This window comes from Oncorhynchus masou, chromosome 29, assembly GCF_036934945.1.
Source record: "Oncorhynchus masou masou isolate Uvic2021 chromosome 29, UVic_Omas_1.1, whole genome shotgun sequence".
Lineage (NCBI taxonomy): Eukaryota > Metazoa > Chordata > Actinopteri > Salmoniformes > Salmonidae > Oncorhynchus > Oncorhynchus masou.
Window position 1 is genome coordinate 77065001 of NC_088240.1, and position 13554 is coordinate 77078554.

The following is a 13554-nucleotide window of genomic DNA, read 5'->3' on the forward strand; positions in this document are numbered from 1 at the left end:
GATTATCAACCAACCCTAAGCCAAAGAGAAGAAATTCTGAAAAGAGAAGGGGGAGGAAAGGGTTAACAGAAAACTCTCTCCCTCTCTCTCCTCTCTTGCTCTCTCCCTCTTTGTCTGCTTCTCTTAGCTTAGTGCCCCAGGTCCAATAACGATATCTCCATCTCAGAACCACTTCTCATCTCTGTGGCTCTATAAAAAACACACCCATGCAAACGCAAAGCTTCCTCACAGCAATCAGCGTGATCATACTCAGCTGGCTCTAATATACACCAGGCCTGTACTGTACGGTATTCATACAAGCTCTGTATTTCATAACACCAGAAAGACTGATGGATACAAGAGTACATGATGCAGCTGTCTACAGTAGATTGAAATGTAACAGTCAGTCTTATAATAGGACATTTACAGTCACTCATTACCATAATCATTTGTTTTGGATACTGCTTCAGTGAGTATGGTAATGATGATGATGATGATGATTATGATGTATGCCCAGCAATGAGCATTGAACACACGCCCACACGGACACGCATGCGCACGCACACGCACACGTACACACACACACACACACACACACACACACACACACACACACACACACACACACACACACACACACACACACACACACACACACACACACACACACACACACACACACACACACACACACACACACAGGCTTTGACTTCCTCTGATGAGACCCCAAACCTATCTTATGAACTGGAGCCACATAATGCAATGTCAACGTTGATGATGTCATATCGATCAGTAGCTATGTTTCAAATGACATGCTGTATACCCAGTGATGTGCACTACTGTTGACCAGAGCCCTGAGTGTGTGTGTGTGTGTGTGTGTGTGTGTGTGTGTGTGTGTGTGTGTGTGTGTGCGTGCGTGTGTGTGCGTGCGTGTTCTGATATTTGCCCAGTGATTTGTCCTCTGCTTACCCCAGTGTCAGGATATGTGGTCCAGCCAAGCTCCGAGGTAGACTCTGTTGTGTCCAGCAGCATCACTGAAAGAGAGAGAGAGGGAGGAGAGAGAGAGAGAGAGAGATACAGAGAGAGAGATACAAAGTGAGAGATACAGAAAGAGAGAAACAGAGAGGGATACAGAGAGGGATACAGAGAGAGAGAGATATATACAGAGAGAGAGGGAGAGATACAGAGAGAGAGATACAGAGAGAGTGAGAGAGAGAGAGAGAGAGAGAGAGAGAGGGAGAGAGAGAGGAAGAGAGAGATACAGAGAGAGAGAGTGAGAGAGAGAGAGAGAGAGAGAGAGAGAGAGGAGAGAGAGAGGAAGAGAGAGAGATACAGAGAGAGAGATACAGAAAGAGAGATACAGAGATTGTGAGAGAGAGAGAGAGAGAGAGAGAGAGAGAGAGAGAGAGAGAGAGAGAGAGACAGAGAGAGAGAGAGGGTGTGAGAGAGAGAGAGAGAGAGAGAAAAAGAGAGAGAGAGAGAGAGAGAGTGTGTGAGAGAGAGAGAGAGAGAGATAGAGAGAGAGAGGGAGAGAGAGAGACATGGGGGAATAGAAGTTATAAAAGTGACAACCAGAGCATTGATTTTCCACGTGAGGAAATGGTTGGTGAACCACTCCACTAATACAGAACACCAACAGCATCTGGAGAGGAAGCCTAACTACCATTTATTCCCAAGTTTCATGCAGTAACTTTGAGTGCCTGCAACAGCATTCTATAAGCCCTTGGATGTCAGCTACTTCAGGATTAGGGAAGCAACATAGTCCATAACTCAGCCATTATTTGACATGAGAGAGAAAGAGAGAGAGAGAGAGAGAGACAGAGAGAGAGAGACCCTCAGTCTGCTTCAATCAGTCCTTGTAAAGTTCTTGTAGAGTGCGTGATTGAACAGATGACTAAACAGACCAGTGTTCAGAACACATGCAGCATTGATGGAGGAACACACAACACGTGATTGATGCTGACATCAGCACAGACAGGGTTAACACAGAGCAAACACACTGTCTGCCTCCATCACACACTGCACTAATCATCTAACCTAATTAAGCATGCAGACATACACCTATGTGTACACAGACACACACGCACACGTGTGTACACACTCACACAAACACACACATGAACACACAGAAAGAGAGAGAGAGATGAGAGAGACTGACACAGAGGCAGAGAGCGACAGAGAACGACAGAGAGAGAGATGAGAGACTGACACAGAGAGAGAGATGAGAGAGACTGACAGACAGAGGGCGGCAGAGAGAGATGAGAGAAACTGATACAGAGAGAGAGATGAGAGACTGACACAGAGAGAGTCAGAGAGCTGAAGGCTACATCACACAGATACAGAAACCATCCTCTGTTTACAAATGAATCATTTCTGCATTTCAGCCATAACATTTGAATGTAATATCATTTCTAATTAATGTTACAGAGTTTCTGCATGAGAGGGGAAGATCGTTCTGTCTTTTTCTCCAACAGAAACAGATAGAGATAAAGTGGGAGAGACTGTCACCTAAATGATGATCCGGGAGATAGAATGTGATCTGAAAAGGTGGTTTGCTTAGACAGACAACACAGTGACCCACGCTAAGGAGATGCCATAAACTTTCTCTCTCTCTCTCTCTCTCTCTCTCTCTCTCTCTCTCTCTCTCTCTCTCTCTCTCTCTCTCTCTCTCTCTCTCCCCCCACTTCCTTTCTCTCTCCCCTCCCCCTCCCTCTCTGTCGATCAGTACTCAACCTTAAAACACAAGAAACGAATATAATACTTAGCCAGTGTCATGACATGCCCTGGGGTACACTGTGGTATTTCACCCAATAGATACGGGAGTTTATCAAAATTGGATTTGTTTTCGAATTCTTTGTGGATCTGTGTAATCTGAGGGAAATATATCTCTAATATGGTCATACATTTGGCAGGAGGTTAGGAAGTGCAGCTCAGTTTCCACCTCATTTTGTGGGCAGTGTGCACACAGCCTGTCTACTCTTGGGAGCCATGTCTGCCTACAGCGGCCTTTCTCAATAGCAAGGCTATGCTCACTGTGTCTGTACATAGTCAAAGCTTTCCTTAAGTTTGGGTCAGTCACAGTGGTCAGGTATTCTGCCACTGTGTACTCTCTGTTTAGTGCCAAATAGAATTCTAGTTTGCTCTGTTTTGTTAATTCTTTCTTTTAAGTAAATATCTTTTTGTTTTCTCATGATTTGGTTGGGACTAATTGTGTTGCTGTCCTGGGACTCTGTGGAGTCTGTTTGTGTTTTCTCTCTCTCTCCACAGTTTTATGACTTTACGACAGGTCATAAATACCTGATAGAAACTGCCATGCAATATTGAGAGAGTCTACCAGAACAAAGGACTTATTTTGTTCAAAACTCCTAATCCCCAAAACAATATTTCTACTTTTGAGAATGTGGGACTGGTCTGTGGACATTTAGGGGACAGTTATGATGAGTGTGTTTCATTTGGTGACCTCATGAAGGACAGGAAACACACATCTCTTAAAGTGTACATTTCCCAGCTGTTTATATCTAAATATTGTGAAACATATGTGATTAAACATGAAACTATTTGTGAAAAGATGTAATGTGATGTTAACCTCTTGAAACTAGGGGGCACTATTTTTATTTTTGTAAAAATAATGTTCCCAAAGTAAACCGCCTATTTCTCAGAATCAGATGCTAGAATATGCATATAATTGACAGCTTAGCATAGAAAACACTCTAAAGTTTCCAAAACTGTCAAAATATTGTCTGTGAGTTTAACAGAACTGATATTGCAGGCGAAAGCCTAAGAAAAATCCAATCAGGAAGTGACTCATGTTTTTGAAACCGTTGTGTTCCTATGCAACCCCACTGGCCACTGAAAGGGATATCAACCAGATTCCTATTTCTACGTATTCCACAGCATTTTTTCTACAGCATTTTATGTTGAAGAATGAGCGTAAGCGACGACATTGCATAAGCGGCCAGCTGAGGGCTCGCAGAGCGATTCTTGCGTAAAAGACAGGGGTAGGCATTTTTCCTCTCTCTCCTACTGAAGAGCCAATTGTCCCGGTTGATATATTATCAAATAGATATTTGAAAAACACCTTGAGGATTGATTATAAGAAACATTTGCCATGTTTCTGTCGATATTATGGATATAATTTGTCATTTTTTTTGGCGTTGTCGTGACCGCTATTTCCGGTGGATTTCTGAACATAAGGTGACAAACAAACGGAGGTACTTTGGGTATAAAAATAATCTTTATGGAACAAAAGGAACATTTGCTGTCTAACTGGGAGTCTCGTCAGTGAAAACATCCGAAGATCATCAAAGGTAAACGGTTAATTTGATCGCTTTTCTGCTTTTCGTGACCAAGCCTCCGGCTGCTAGCTGGACATAATGCTATGCTAGGCTATCGATAAACTTACACAAACGCTTGTCTTGCTAAAGCATAATTTCAAAATCTGAGATGGCAGGGTGATTAACAAAAGGCTAAGCTGTGTTTCACTATATTTCACTTGTGATTTCATGACTATGAATATTTTCTAGTGATATTTTTTGACCGTTGCGCTATGCTAATTAGTGTAGTTGATGACATTTGGGTAGTTCCTTCTAAATGAGAGTATGGGTTTTCATATAAAATTAACCAAATCAATGGCCACGCCCACGTGAGCATAGACATTACGTCGACGTCATGGAACCGCCCTTTTCTACTGAAGTGTATAATACCCGCTCCTGATGAAATTCACATTAGGCGAGAAAACATGTAGCTGACGCTTCATGTGAAATGGTTTAAACTACAACTATACCACAGGACAAGTCAGACAATTATACAGTTCTATAGGCCACGGAGACCATACAGCTGTAGTTTGGCTACATGGTATCACGTTCTGACCCTAGTTCTTGTGTTATTTGTTTGTTTTAGTTGGTCAGGACGTGACTTGGGTGGGCATTCTATGTTTTGTGTTTCTAGGTTGGTTTTCTGTGTTCGGCCTAGTATGGTTCTCAATCAGAGGCAGGTGTCGTTAGTTGTCTCTGATTGAGAATCATACTTAGGTAGCCTGGGTTTTCACTGTTGTTTTGTGGGTGATTGTTTCCGTGTCTGTGTTTGTTTGCCACATGGTACTGTTTCGGTTTTGTTCACGTTTATTGTTTTGTATTTCATTGAGTGTTCAGTTTATGTTTTTTAACCTTTTAAAACTAGGGGGCAGTATTTTCATTTTTTGATGAAAAACCTTCCCGTTTTGAAACTATGATTATGCTCCTGCATGCGGGATGGGTAGTATCATTAAATAAACAACCATGGTCCTCCGATCCTTCTCGCCTCTCCTCCTCAGACGAAGAGGAGGAGGAAAACCCTTACACATGGATGGAAATGGTTAAACTCTGAGACTATCGATCACCACAAAACAAGAGCAAATCTTAGACACATAATTACTAGTCTGCAGCTAGAATTCATAGTCTAGAATTCAAGTCTAGAACGAGAATACCGACAACCCTCAAAGCATCTATTATATGAGAACATTTCCGAATGGTACTCTGAAAAAGTTAACCAGAGACTCTGATGAACTCTACAGGACTATCGAGGATTCCAACAGAGAAGACAACAACAACATACGGGTGTAAATATATAAATTGCAATCATTCTCGAATGAGCTGCTGTTCATGTGCAAAGGATTAGAATTTCAAGGAATATAATTCTAGACTGTGTGTAGTCTTTCCGCTCTTTCTCAGTCCCCACCCCTTTCCTTTGTCTACCAAGCCGTCATATCGGCTTAGCCCACTAGGGACTTTTCTATCACTGTTAGTAACCAATATCTACTGTCTGTTTGTGATGTATTTCTGTGATTATTTAGTTAGTTAATAAATAAATAATTAAGCCAATTTGTATATTGCTGATTCATTATGGAAACTAGGGTCCGTACAGATAACCAAGAATTTTATGACGTTTGGAATGAGACTAATGAGGTAACAATTAATAATTCATTAATAGAAGACTAATTGATCAGATATTAAAATATCTGAAGTGTTATATTCAGAAAATTATAACTTCAACTTCTTGCGTCGAGCAATCCCGTATCCGGGAGCATAATCATAGCCTCAAACTCATTACCATAACGCAACGTTAACTATTCATGAAAATCGCAAATGAAATGAAAGAAATATATTCACTCACAAGCTTAGCCTTTTGTTAACAACACTGTCATCTCAGATTTTCAAAATATGCTTTTCAACCATAGCTACACAAGCATTTGTGTAAGAGTATTGATAGCTAGCATAGCATTAAGCCTAGCATTCAGCAGGAAACATTTTCACAAAAACAAGAAAAGCATTCAAATAAAATCATTTACCTTTGAAGAACTTCGGATGTTTTCAATGAGGAGACTCTCAGTTAAATAGCAAATGTTCATTTTTTCCCAAAAAATTATTTGTGTAGGAGTGTCATGTTCTGACCTTTATTTCCTTTGTTTTGTCATTATTTAGTATGGTCAGGGCGTGAGTTGGGTGGGCAGTCTATGTTTGTTTTTCTATGATTTGGGTATTTCTATGTTTCGGCCTAGTATGGTTCTCAATCAGAGGCAGGTGTCATTAGTTGTCTCTGATTGAGAATCATACTTAGATAGCTTGGGTTTCACTGTGTGTTGGTGGGTGATTGTTCCTGTCTCTGTGTTTGCACCAGATAGGGCTGTTTTGAGTTTTCACGTTTCTTGTATTGTTAGTTTATTCATGTATTGTGTCTTTATATATTAAACATGAATAACCACCACACTGCGTTTTGGTCCGCCACTCCATCACACCAAGAAAACAGTTACAGGGAGAAATCGCTCCGTTTTGTTCATCACGTTTGGCTAAGAAAGAAACCTTGAAAATTCAGTCATTACAACGCCAAACTCCATAATATTGACAGAAACATGGAAAACGGTGTTTAGAATCATCCTCAAGGTGTTTTTCACATATCTATTCGAAGATAAATCATTCGTGGCAGTTGGGTTTCTCCTCGGAAGCAAATGAAAAAATACACGCAGCTGGAGATTCAGCAATAATTGCGACGGAGGACACCAAGCGAGCACTTGGTAGATGTAGTGTAAAATGGTCAATCTTCCAATGATATGCCTACCAATATGTCACAATGCTGCAGACACCTTGGGGAAACGACAGAAAGTGTAAGCTCATTCCTGGCCCATTCACAGCCATATAAGGAGACATAGGAACACAGCGCCTTCAAAATCTGGGGCACTTCCTGTTTGAAATTTCATCTTGGTTTCGCCTGTAGCATCAGTTCTGTGGCACTCACAGACAATATCTTTGCAGTTTTGGAAACGTCAGAGTATTTTCTTTCCAAAGCTGTCAATTATATGCATAGTCGAGCATCTTTTCGTGACAAAATATCTTGTTTAAAACAGGAACGTTTTTTTATCCAAAAATTAAAAGAGCGCCCCCTATATCCAAGAAGTTAATCTCAACATTTTCAGTGGTACTCCGACTTCCTAGTTAATTAATGTTTACATGATAAGTTTAATCACGTAATAATTCAACCTAGGGAACTGATTTGATATAAATAACAGTCTTCACATTTAACGATAGTCACAGACACGACACCAGCATCAAATCCACTACATCGACCCCACCCCCCACCACCCTTGCTCTGTACCTCCCTCTCTCTCTCCCTCTTTCTCTCGTAAAGAGATTTATTTTGGATTATGCTCGCAGATGGAGACCTCCACAAATCTGGCCTTCAATTCCCGCCCACATGCCTGTCTCCCTCCCTCCCTCCCTCCCTCCCTCCCTCCCTCCCTCCCTCCCTCCCTCCCTCCCTCCCTCCCTCCCTCCCTCCCTCCCTCCCTCCCTCCCTCCCTCCCTCCCTCCCTCCCTCCCTCCCTCCCTCCCTCCCTCCCTCCCTCCCTCATGATCTCATGTTACACTAAAGTAAACCAGGATCTCTCTCTCTCTCTCTTTCTCTCACTTTGTCTTTCTCTTTCTGTCTTTCTCTCTCTCTTTCTCTCTCCTTCTCTTTCTCTCTCTCTCTCTCTCTCTTTCTCTCTCTTTCTCTCTCTTTCTCTTTCTCTTTCTGTCTTTCTCTCTATTTTTCCTTCTCTTTTTCTCTCCCTCTATCTTTCTCTCTCTCTAGGTGTCTCTCTGTCTGTCTCTGTCTCCTTCTGTCTCTGTCTGATTCTGTCTCTGTCTCCTTCTGTCTCTGTCTCTGCCTGTCTGTCTCTCTCTCTCTTTGTCTCTCTCTGTCTCTGTCTGTCTCTCTCTCTCTGTGTCTCTCTCTGTGTCTCTCTGTATCTCTCTCTCTCTCTGATACACACTGACTGATCCTTACAGATTATTATTATAGATTATATTTTTTGTGCTCTAAACAGTATAACCACTGCACATGCATACACGCAAATATACACACACAGCACATGCGGAGATCATCCGTTCACCTACTCTGTGTCTCACAAAGACACAGCGGTTGGAACCAAAAATCTAAAATTTGGACTCATCCGACCAAAGGACAGATTTCCACCACTCTAATGTCCATTGCTCGTGTTTCTTGGCCCAAGCAAGTCTTTTCTTCTTATTGGTGTCCTTTAGCAGTGGTTTCTTTGCAGCAATTCGACCATGAAGGCCTGATTCATACAGTCTCCTCTGAACAGTTGATGTTGAGATGTGTCTGTTACTTGAACTCTGTGAAGCATTTATTTGGGCTGCAATTTCTGAGGCTGTTATCTCTAATGAACTTATCCTCTGCAGCAGAGGTAACTCTGGGTCTTCCTTTCCTGTGGCGGTCCTCATGAGAGCCAGTTTCATCATAGAGCTTGATGGTTTTTGTGACTGCACCTGAAGAAACTTTCAGTGTTCCTGACTTTCATGTGTTAAAGTAATGATGGACTGTCGTTTGTCTTTGCTTATTTGAGATGTTCTTGCCATAATATGGACTTGGTCTTTTACCAAATAGGGCTATCTGCTGTATACCACCCCTACCTTGTCACAACACAACTGATTGGCTCAAACTCATTAAGAAGGAGAGAAATGCAATCCATGTGACTTCCTCGTGAAGCTGGTTGAGAGAATGCCAAGAGTGTGCAAACCTGTCATCAAGGCAAAGGGTGGCTAATTTGAAGAATCTCAATTACAAAATATATTTGGACTTGTTAAACATTTGTTTGTTTACTACATGATTCCATGTGTGTCATTTCATAGTATTGATGTCTTCACTATTATTCTGCATTGTAGAAAATAGCAAAAAATAAGAAGAATCTACAAGCATGCACACACACACACACACACACACACACACACACACACACACACACACACACACACACACACACACACACACACACACACACACACACACACACACACACACACACACACCTCATCATGCATTGTGACCTCTGGAATACGGGGACTTCTTTATCCTGGTAGAACACAACACTAAAGGATGTCTCATTTCACATTTAATTAACCTTCTACTTTGGGCCAGATTCATGCATAAATCATAGAAATGTAATATTGATGTCTCTACTATTTAGCTTCTTGTCAGAGACGTGAAGAGCCGGAATCTGACTCTCCATATCTTACATCTCTTCTCTACGGAACTAAGCCTCACTTCAGCTAAGAGCACGGAAAGGTTATTTTCGGAGAATTGATGTCAATTCTGTGTCTGTCAGCTCTGCAAACTATCCTCCATTATGAAAATCAACCGCTCCATGACAGTTGGCATTCAAATTGGCATTATATTTACAATGGAATATGTGTTGGAAATTATACTGGAACTAGTGCCAGAATTCAACTATTCTAGCGTGTTGCATGACAATACAAGGTTTGCCACTGAAACACGGACTACTCTCCTTTCAATTGCCTTTGTTTTTCAATATCACATAGCCCTAAGGGATAATTGTCTTTACAGAGTAGTGCTGAGCTCGGTGTCAATAACACACACTAATGAATGAATCACCTTATGGATGTAATATCATTATCTGCGGTGTGGTGACTGAGCCCTCTGGCTTGTCTTACATTATCAGCCTGCTGTCTTTCCCTGACAGTATCGGTGGTTGAGGTGATATGTGTCTGTAGTCACTATCTGGCCCTGGTAGACAGGAAAGAATACGACTACTTCATTACAGCACTTTCTGATCACAAATGATCACAGATTTCAACCACAAACCCTCATCTTTAACATTAATCCTAACATTACCCATAACCCATAAATTGAACAAATTCTAACATTTATTGTCACTCTATGTCACGCCCTGAGCTTTTTATTCTCTATGTTTGGTTAGGTCAGGGTGTAACTCGGGTGGGAAAGTCTATGTTTTCTATTTCTTTGTTTTTGTCTTTGTTTTTGGTGTGTGTGGTTCCCAGTCAGAGGCAGCTGTCTATCGTTGTCTCTGATTGGGGAACACATAAGTTGTCATTTTCCTTTTGGGTAATTATTTATTTTCTGTGAGTGTTTGTGTGTGCCACAGTTGCTTCACGTTCTGATTCTGTTTTACCTGTTTTTTTGTGAAGGTTTCACTTCGATTAAAGATGTGGAATTACATGCACGCTGCGCCTTGGCTCATTTATGATAGGGAGTTTGAAGACAGCAAACGTGACAGAAGATCCCATAACCAAAGGACCAAGCAGCGTGGCCAGGAGGAGCAGGGATCCTGGGCCCGGGAGAAAGATGAGTGGAGGACATCCTGGACCTGGGAGAAAGATGAGTGGAGGACATCCTGAACCTGGGAGAAAGATGAGTGGAGGACATCCTGAACCTGGGAGAAAGATGAGTGGAGGACATCCTGAACCTGGGAGAAAGATGAGTGGAGGACATCCTGAACCTGGGAGAAAGATGAGTGGAGGACATCCTGAACCTGGGAGGAGGTAATGGCAGGGGACAAGACCCTGTCATGGAATCAGGCGGAGGCAGCGAGAGAGGAACGGTGACGATACGAGGAGTTAAGACAACAACGGAAGCTCGAGAGGCAGCTCCCCCACAAAAAATGGGGGAGGGGGGGTGGCACACGGGGGGAATGGCGGAGTCAGGGTTTAGACCTGAGCCAACTCCCCGTGCTTACCGTGGGGAGCGTGTGACCGGTCAGGCAACGCCCCGCATTTGCCAGGCGAAAGTAAGCATCCAGCCAGGACGGGTTGTGCCAGCTCTACGCTCGAGACCTCCAGTGCGCTTACACGGCCCTGTGTATCCGGTGCCTGCTCCACGCACCAGGCTTCCAGTACATCTCCCCAGTCCGGTGAGACCGGTTCCGGCTCCACGTACCAGGCCTCCAGTGTGTCTCCCCAGCCTGGTAAGCCCTGTGGCAGCTCCACGCACCAGGCTTCTAGTACGTCTCCTCAGTCCGGTGAGACTGGTTCCGGCTCCACGTACGAAGCCTCCAGTGATGATCCATGGCCCGAAGCCTCCAGCGATGATCCATGGCCCGAAGCCTCCAGCGATGGTCCCCGGTCCGGAGCCTCCAGTGATGGTCCCCGGTCCGGAGCCCCCAGCGATAGTCCCCAGTCTGGAGCCTGCAGCGACGGTCCCCTCTGGCGTCCCGCACCAGAGCCCCCACCGAGAGTAGATGCCCACCCGGACCCTCCCCTATAGGTTCAGGTTTGCGGCCGGAGTCCGCACCTTCTCTATGTTTGGTTAAGTCAGGGTGTGACTCGGGTGGAAAAGTCTGTTTTCTATTTCTTTGTTTTTGGCCGTGTCTGGTTCCCAATCAGAGGAAGCTGTCTATCGTTGTCTCTGATTGGGGATCACATATAAGTTGTCATTTTCCTTTTGGGTTTTGTGGGATCTTGTTTTCTGTTTAGTGTCTGTGCCTGGCAGAACTGTTCACTTTAGTTTTCGCGTTTGTTATTTTTGTTTGGGTGTTTTTGAATAAAGTATCATGAACACTTTCCACGCTGCGCTTTGGTCCACTCTTCCTTCTACCAACGAGAGCACTCTAGTTCTCTCCAGTTTCTGAATGCAAAAAGTCAGGCCCGCAAACAAACACCAACAACTGTACTGTGAACAGCAGTAGGCCTCCTTCACTGCCTCCAGTCCCCATTTTAGAGGGAAGACACTCAAATGTTGTCCCTGACAGATGAGAAATCTGCTGAGTCTGCAATCTGGGCCTGAGTGGTGTGTTAATGCAGTGTCTGTCTGGTCACTCTTTCACTCGCTCTCTTGCTCTGCGTGCCAATGGATTTATCTATCCCACTGTCATTATTCTCTCTCTCCTCTATACCTCTGTCTTTTCTCCCCCTTTCCTTCCATCTGTCCCCGTGTCCATCTCATCCTCTCCTCCATACCTCTGTCTTTTCTCCCCCTTTCCTTCCATCTGTCCCCGTGTCCATCTCATCCTCTCCTCTATACCTCTGTCTTTTCTCCCCTTTCCTTCCATCTGTCCCCGTGTCCATCTCATCCTCTCCTCTATACCTCTGTCTTTTCTCCCCCTTTCCTTCCATCTGTCCCCGTGTCCATCTCATCCTCTCCTCCATACCTCTGTCTTTTCTCCCCCTTTCCTTCCATCTGTCCCCGTGTCCATCTCATCCTCTCCTCTATACCTCTGTCTTTTCTCCCCTTTCCTTCCATCTGTCCCCGTGTCCATCTCATCCTCTCCTCTATACCTCTGTCTTTTCTCCCCCTTTCCTTCCATCTGTCCCCGTGTCCATCTCATCCTCTCCTCTATACCTCTGTCATTTCTCCCCTTTCCTTCCATCTGTCCCCGTGTCCATCTCATCCTCTCCTCTATACCTCTGTCTTTTCTCCCCTTTCCTTCCATCTGTCCCCGTGTCCATCTCATCCTCTCCTCTATACCTCTGTCTTTTCTCCCCCTTTCCTTCTATCTGTCCCCGTGTCCATCTCATCCTCTCCTCTATACCTCTGTCTTTTCTCCCCTTTCCTTCCATCTGTCCCCGTGTCCATCTCATCCTCTCCTCTATACCTCTGTCTTTTCTCCCCCTTTCCTTCCATCTGTCCCCGTGTCCATCTCATCCTCTCCTCTATACCTCTGTCTTTTCTCCCCTTTCCTTCCATCTGTCCCCGTGTCCATCTCATCCTCTCCTCTATACCTCTGTCTTTTCTCCCCTTTCCTTCCATCTGTCCCCGTGTCCATCTCATCCTCTCCTCTATACCTCTGTCATTTCTCCCCTTTCCTTCCATCTGTCCCCGTGTCCATCTCATCCCCTCCTCTATACCTCTGTCATTTCTCCCCTTTCCTTCCATCTGTCCCCGTGTCCATCTCATCCTCTCCTCTATACCTCTGTCTTTTCTCCCCTTTCCTTCCATCTGTCCCCGTGTCCATCTCATCCTCTCCTCTATACCTCTGTCATTTCTCCCCTTTCCTTCCATCTGTCCCCGTGTCCATCTCATCCTCTCCTCTATACCTCTGTCTTTTCTCCCCTTTCCTTCCATCTGTCCCCGTGTCCATCTCATCCTCTCCTCCTCTACGTGAGTCTATTATTCATCTGTAAAGTGACAGTGGGCAGGCTTCTCCGTACCTCAAATAAGGAGATACATGCTGTTTCATAATTGATGCCAGAGCCACTGTTTGTTTGGTAAGGGCTGTGACACCGCAGAGAGAGAGAATGGAAGAAAGGAAGGCTGGTGGACGGACAGAAGAGGGACAGAGAGAGAGAA

The 13554-nt window shown here is 44.1% G+C and overlaps 1 protein-coding gene across 1 annotated transcript in view; it reads right to left on the bottom strand.

Moving 5' to 3' along the window:
• LOC135520619 (ephrin type-B receptor 5-like) overlaps positions 1-13554 on the bottom strand; it is a 100864-nt gene that overhangs the window by 73525 nt on the left and 13785 nt on the right. The window contains exon 2 of the mRNA XM_064946303.1: positions 949-1013. Coding sequence (XP_064802375.1) covers positions 949-1013 — 65 coding nt within the window. The remainder of the gene's footprint in view (positions 1-948; positions 1014-13554) is intronic.